General features: G+C 36.4%; 2 protein-coding genes across 2 annotated transcripts; both read left to right on the top strand.

Moving 5' to 3' along the window:
• Window positions 1-1,254: 1,254 nt before the first annotated feature.
• Window positions 1,255-1,650, top strand: LOC114188724 (uncharacterized mitochondrial protein AtMg00860-like). The gene has a single exon (XM_028077354.1). The coding sequence runs from the start codon at window positions 1,255-1,257 to the stop codon at window positions 1,648-1,650; it is 396 nt and encodes a 131-aa protein (XP_027933155.1).
• A 757-nt stretch (window positions 1,651-2,407) lies between these two features.
• On the top strand, window positions 2,408-3,429 carry LOC114188716. Its single transcript, XM_028077342.1, has 3 exons — window positions 2,408-2,632; window positions 2,795-2,902; window positions 3,412-3,429. The coding sequence occupies exons 1-3, from the start codon at window positions 2,408-2,410 to the stop codon at window positions 3,427-3,429; spliced, it is 351 nt and encodes a 116-aa protein (XP_027933143.1).
• Window positions 3,430-6,478: the final 3,049 nt, after the last annotated feature.

Below are 6,478 nucleotides of genomic sequence, written 5' to 3'. Positions count from 1 at the left end.
AACAACACGCCCTATAGTGCAGACTCCCCACCAGCATCAACGGAGGGACAGAGGCAACAGGCTTCAGGCGACGAGCAGAGTGTATGCTATGTCAGGAGGAGAGGCAACTGGCTTAAGTAACTTAGTTATGGGTAGTTGCATGATAACTGGTACTTCTTGTTGTGTGTTGTATGATTCTGGAGTGACACACTCGTTTGTGTCAGATGCTTGTGTGAAACGTTTGGGTCTGTCGATGTGTGAGCTATAGTGTTAGCTGGTGGTGTCTACTCCGGCGTCGGGTTTGGTCATGACGTCATCCTTGTGTGCTAGATGTCTAGTGGAGGTGGAAGGGCGTAGATACAAAGTGAATCTGATTTGCCTACCTCTACAGGAGTTGGAAGTAATCTTAGGGATGGATTAGCTCTCTGCCAATCGAATTCTCATAGACTATCGAGAGAAGAGGTTATTATTCCTAGTCTCAGAGGAGCCAAAATTGATATCCCCTTAGGGAGTTGCAAATGAGGTTCAGAGTGTCGCGCAGCGTTTCATAATTTTGGCCCGTATGGAGGTAGAGGAGAAGGAAAGAACATCAGTCATACCTGTTGTACATGACTTTGAAGACGTATTCCCGAATGAAATACCAAGGTTACCTCCCAATAGAGAGGTGGAGTTCTCTATTGATTTGGTACCAAGAATAGGTCTAGTATCGATGGCCCCATATCGCATGGCTCCAGCAGATTTGGTGGAACTCAAGAAACAGATTGAGGGATGGAGAAACAGTTTATCCGACCCAGCACTTCGCTTTGGGGAGCGCCAGTGCTGTTAGTGAAGAAGAAAGATGGGAGTTCACGTCTATGTGTGGATTACATGCAATTAAACAAAATGACGATCAAGAACAAGTATCCTCTTCCAAGAATTGATGACTTGATGGATCAGCTGCATGGGTCGTCGGTGTTCTCAAAGATTGATCCGCGGTCGGGATACCATCTGATTTTGGTAAAGGTTGATGATGTGCAGAAGACGACTTTCCAGTCCCGGTATGGACACTATGAGTACGTGGTCATGCCTTTTGGTGTGACCAATGCTCCAGCAATGTTCATGGACTATATGAACAAGATTTTCAGATCGTTCTTGGATAAGTTCGTTGTGGTCTTCATAGACGACATTCTCATCTAATCTAAGACTCAAGAGGAGCATGTTGAACATTTGAGATTGGTGCTTAGCGTCTTGAGGGAGAAGCAATTATATGCCAAGTTGTCCAAATGCGAGTTCTAGATGGATGAAGTTCAGTTTTTGGGGCACGTGATATCTGCACAGGGCATTGCAATGGACCCAACGAAAGTTAAGGCAGTAGTTAAATGGGAAAGTCCCAAGTCTGCGACAGAGATAAGAAGCTTCGTGGGGTTAGTTGGCTACTATAGGAAATTCATAGAGGGATTCTCCAAGATAGTGGCGCCCATGACACAACTCACTCGGAAAGATCAACCCTTCACTTGGATGGATAAGTGTGAGGAGTGCTTTCAAGAGCTTAAGCGGAGACTGACTAGTGCTCCGATACTAGTGATCCCGGATGTGGGGAAGCCGTTTGAGGTCTATTGTAATGCATCCCATCTCGGACTTGGCTGCGTGTTAATGCAGGAAAAGAAGGTGGTGGCCTATGACTCAAGCTAACTTAAGGTTCATGAGAAGAACTATCCCACCCATGACCTAGAGTTAGCAGCCATAGTGTTCGCTTTGAAGATCTGAAGGCATTATCTGTATGGTGCTCAGTTTCGTGTGTTCAGCGATCATAAGAGTCTCAAGTATCTGTTTGATCAGAAGGAGTTGAACATGAGGCAGAGAAGATGGATGGAATTCCTGAAGGATTATGACTTTGAGCTCATATATCACCTAGGGAAGGCGAATGTAGTGGCGGATGCCTTGAGTAGGAAGATTGTATATGCTGCACACCTTATGATTAAGGAGGTGGAACTATTGGAGAAGTTCAGGAACATAAGGCTACAGGTGGAGTTGGGGTCCGAGTCCATTAGGTGTAGTACTCTTACTATATCTAGTGACTTCTTGGACGCCAATCTGAACAGAGTCAGAGAACAACTTGGGTCGGATGAACTTAAGGATGTCCATGGCGAAGTTGGCTCAATTGTACATTAAGGAGATAGTAAGGCTACATGGAGTGCCTTCGAGCATAGTTTCCGAAAGAGACCCACGGTTTACATCCCGATTTTGTCAAACCTTACAAGAGGCTTTAGGGACCAAGTTGACTATGAGCTTAGCCTACCATCCCTAGACCGATGGTCAGTCCGAGAGGACCACCCAGTCACTTGAGGACTTATTGCAGACATATATATTGGATCACCTAAGAGCTTGGGATGAGGTGTTACCATTGATAGAGTTTACCTACAACAACAACTTTCATATGAGCATTGGCATGGCGCCATACGAGGCTTTATACGGCAGGAAGTGTAGGACTCCCCTACGTTGGTATCAGGATAGGGAAGTAGTACTAGTCAGACCAGAGTTATTAGAACAAACCACCGAGAAGGTGAGGATGGTGAGGAACAGAATGCAGGCTTTTCAGAGTAGACAGAAGGCTTACGCTGACCGTAGGAGGCGACCTTTAGAGCTTGCGGCTGGGGATCATGTGTTCTTGAGGGTGACCCAAACCACTAGCGTGGGAAGGGCTCTCCGCTCAAGGAAGCTCTCTCCTAAGTTCCTTGGCCCCTATCAAATCATGAGGAGGATTGGGCCTATGGCTTATGAGATAGCTTTACCCCCTTAGTTGGCAAACCTTCATCCGCTGTTTAACGTGTCTCAGTTGAGGAAGTACGTGTTTGATCCGGCTCATGTGTTGGAAGTTGAAGATATACAAATCAGAGAGGATTTTACTGTGGAAGTACTCATCATCGCTTTAGAGGATAGCAAGGTTGAGGAACGTAGAGGAAAGACAATCAGCCTTGTCAAAGTCATCTGGGATCGGAGGACAGGTGACTCGACTTAGGAGTTAGAGGAGGACATGAGAAAATCACACCTACATCTTTTTGCTTGGTAAGTTTTCATTTGCGAGGTAGAAACTTTTCTTGTTAGGGAGAATTTAAGGCCCACTAAATTCTTTTTCTTTTCTGCCCAAAATTAAAAGGGTTGCGCTAATGTAATGGGCCTAAGGGCGGGCCCAATAGGGATTTAGACCCTAATCCACCCTAATTCCATTCTCTCATTCACTTTCCAGAAAACACGTCTCCTTGCCTCCTTTGAGCAGCCACCACTCTCTACTAGGGTTAGCCGTCAACCTTTCTCAAGCTAGCTCAAGTCAAGTTTCCGCTCCACGTAAGTCACTCCTCAGCTCATGATTCCACTTTTTTGGACCCATTTTTGCTTTTACCGTTAGGGTTTGGTAATAACTCGTTCCTTTTTCTATTTTATTATTCGTTTCAGCTCTTTGGACATCCTTAGGACAGTCGTGCTCACTGTGTGTGTGTCAGAGTATTTCGCTAGCTTATTTTTCCAGTTACGGGAAGCTAGGGTTTGCTCCTTTCTTTTGTGTTGTGCTGCTTGTGTTGCTGTTTTATCATGTTAATGTGCTTGGTGTGCTGATGTGAACCTGTGTATGGTATTATTGAACCATTTGTGATCTGTTGAGTGTTTGTGCACGAGAGAACAATGGTGAGCACTAGTTTTCTCGCCCAAGCGAGTATATATTGCTAAACCATCAAGCCAATTTATATCTATTGCTAACTAACACAATTCAATCATTATACCACCATTCAACATACTCAAACATATTATTAAAATAATAATAATTAAATAACACACAATTGGCATACATATGACTCAAACCCAGTTCCTCTCACAAAAACCACACTCTCTCAACCACTTGAGCTAATACTTTTCCACATTATACCAATCAGAATTTAATGCCATAAAGGCTTCTATTACCTGCATTTATTTATTAAATAATTATTTAATTAATTAAATCTCATGGTTCTTACAATCTTCCTCTCCCTCCAATCAACCTTGACGAAGAAAGAGGTGAAGGAAGAAGGAAATTCCTCTATTTTTCAATCATCTCTGTTATGTAATGGTTTGAGGGTGATATCAAGATTACAATTATGTCCACAATTTATTTTTCAGCTTAATTATGAAAATGATGTAAAAATATGGCTTTTGAAATTATTTTTACAATAATAATTCATAACGAAAATTTTAAAATTGTTATAAAATAAGATTTAAAAATTAATTATTAATTATAAATTTTTTATTACATTATTTTATTAATATTGTTTTAATGAAATATGTTATTTTAATTTATACATACTAATAATTGTTCTAAAACAAATCAAACTTATATAATGATAATTTGTAATCATATTTAAAATAAAGGACAATTTAATAATCTTGTTTTTTCTTGATTTAAATATAATTTTTAATCTATCACATCGATCAAATCACTCACAAATTTCAACAAAATTTACCCTAAATCCACTCACTTTCACATTTAATCCCCTTAAAGTGAACAAGACAAACTTCACACTCTAATCCACTTGAATTCATCCTCTCACTCTCCCTCCAATCAACGTTGAGTGAGAGAGAGGGGAAGGAAGAGGGAAATTCCTTTATTTTTAAATCAGCTATGTTATGCAATGGTTTGAGGGTGATATCAAGATTAACATTTCTTCTTAATTTATTTTTAAACTTAATTATGAAAATGATGTGAAAATATGACTTTTGAAATTATATTTACAAAAATAATTAATATTGAAAATTTGAAAATTATTCTGAAATAAGGCATAAAAAGTAATTATTAATTATAATTTTTTTACGTTATTTTATAAATATTTTTTTATTAAAATATGTTACTTTCATTTATACATTTTAATATTTTTTCTACCACAAATTAAACTTATATAATGATATTTTTTAATTATTTTTAAAATAGAGGACAATTTAGTAATCTTGTTTTTCCTTGATTTAAATATAATTTTTAATCTATCACATCCAAAAAATCACTCATAAACTTTAACAAACTTTACTCTAAATCCACCCACTTTCACCTTTAATCCACTTAAAGTGAACAACACAAACTACACACTGTAATCCACTTGATGTCATCCTCTCCTTCTCCCTCCAATCAACCTTGAGCGAGAAAGAGGGGAAAGAAGAGGGAAATTCTTCTATTTTAAAATCATCTTTGTTATGTCTTGATTTGAGGGTGATATCAATATTACAATTATGTCCGCAATTTATTTTTCAGCTTAATTATGAAAATGATGTAAAAATATGACTTTTAAAATTATTTTTACAAAAATAATTAATAACGAAAAAATTAAAATTGTTCTAAAATAAGTTGTAAAAATTAATTATTAATTATAAATCTTTTTATTACATTATTTTATAAATATTTTTTTATTAAAATATGTTACTTTCATTTATACATTTTAATAATTTTCTAAGACAAATCAAACTTATATAATGATAATTTTTAATTATTTTTAAAATAAAGAACAATTTGGTAATCTTTTTTTTCCTTGATTTAAATATAATTTTTAATCTATCACATCCAGCAAATCACTCATAAACTTTAACAAACTTTACTCTAAATCAACCACTTTTACCTTTAGTCAACTTAAAGTGAACAACACAAATTTCACACTGTAATCCACTTGATGTCATCATGTCCCTCTCCCTCCAATCAACCTTGATGGAGAGAAAGGGAAAGGAAGAGGGTAATTCCTCTATTTTTCAATTATCTCTCTAATGCAATGGTTTCAAGGTCAGATCAGGATTACAATTATGTCCGTAATTTATTTTTCAGCTTAATTATGAAAATGATATAAAAATATGATTTTTCAAATTATTTTTACAAAAATAATTAATAATAAAAATTTGAAAATTATTCTAAAATAAGGTTTAAAAAGTAATTATTAATTAATTTTTTTTAATACATTATTTTATAAATATTATTTTAATAAAATATTTTGTTTTCATTCATACATATTAATATTTTTTTTCTACAACAAATCAAACTTATACAATGATAATTTTTAATCATTTTAAAATAAAGGACAATTTGGTAATCTTATTTTTCCTTGATTTAAATATAATTTTTAATCTATCACATCCATCAAATCACTCACAAATTTCAATAAAATTTACTCTAAATCCACTCAATTTCAGCTTTAATCTCCTTAAAGTGAACAAGACAAGCTTCACATCTGATAAAGGATTGATCCCTACCAAGGATGATGGCCCATGGCACATGCTTAGAAGAAAGGGAGTTCCTTGATCCCTTCCTTTGCTTTTATTTTCTTTAGTTTAAAATTCCTTTAAGTTGGCTTGGTTGACTATTTTTGAGTTGACTTGTTGACCTTGACTTTGGGTTGACTTGTTGACTCAAAAGATTAGCTTAACCTTAAACCAACATGCTAATAAATTCCTTAAATTGCTTTTGTAGGAATAAGAAAGGAGGAGGACCACATAGGAGACACTTGGCGTCCTAAGGAAG

Source organism: Vigna unguiculata, chromosome 1, assembly GCF_004118075.2.
Source record: "Vigna unguiculata cultivar IT97K-499-35 chromosome 1, ASM411807v1, whole genome shotgun sequence".
In the NCBI taxonomy this organism is placed as follows: Eukaryota; Viridiplantae; Streptophyta; class Magnoliopsida; order Fabales; family Fabaceae; genus Vigna; species Vigna unguiculata.
Note: the sequence above shows the minus strand (reverse complement) of the source record. Positions and strands in the feature narration are given on the sequence as shown.

Excerpts from the sequence above, each read along its gene's own strand:
- LOC114188724 (XM_028077354.1), top strand. The coding sequence starts at position 1,255 with ATGGATGAAGTTCAGTTTTTGGGGCACGTGATATCTGCACAGGGCATT.
- LOC114188716 (XM_028077342.1), top strand. The coding sequence starts at position 2,408 with ATGGCGCCATACGAGGCTTTATACGGCAGGAAGTGTAGGACTCCCCTA. Across the intron at positions 2,633-2,794 it reads GGGATCATGTGTTCTTGAGG|TTGAGGAAGTACGTGTTTGA; the intron begins GTGACCCAAACC and ends AACGTGTCTCAG.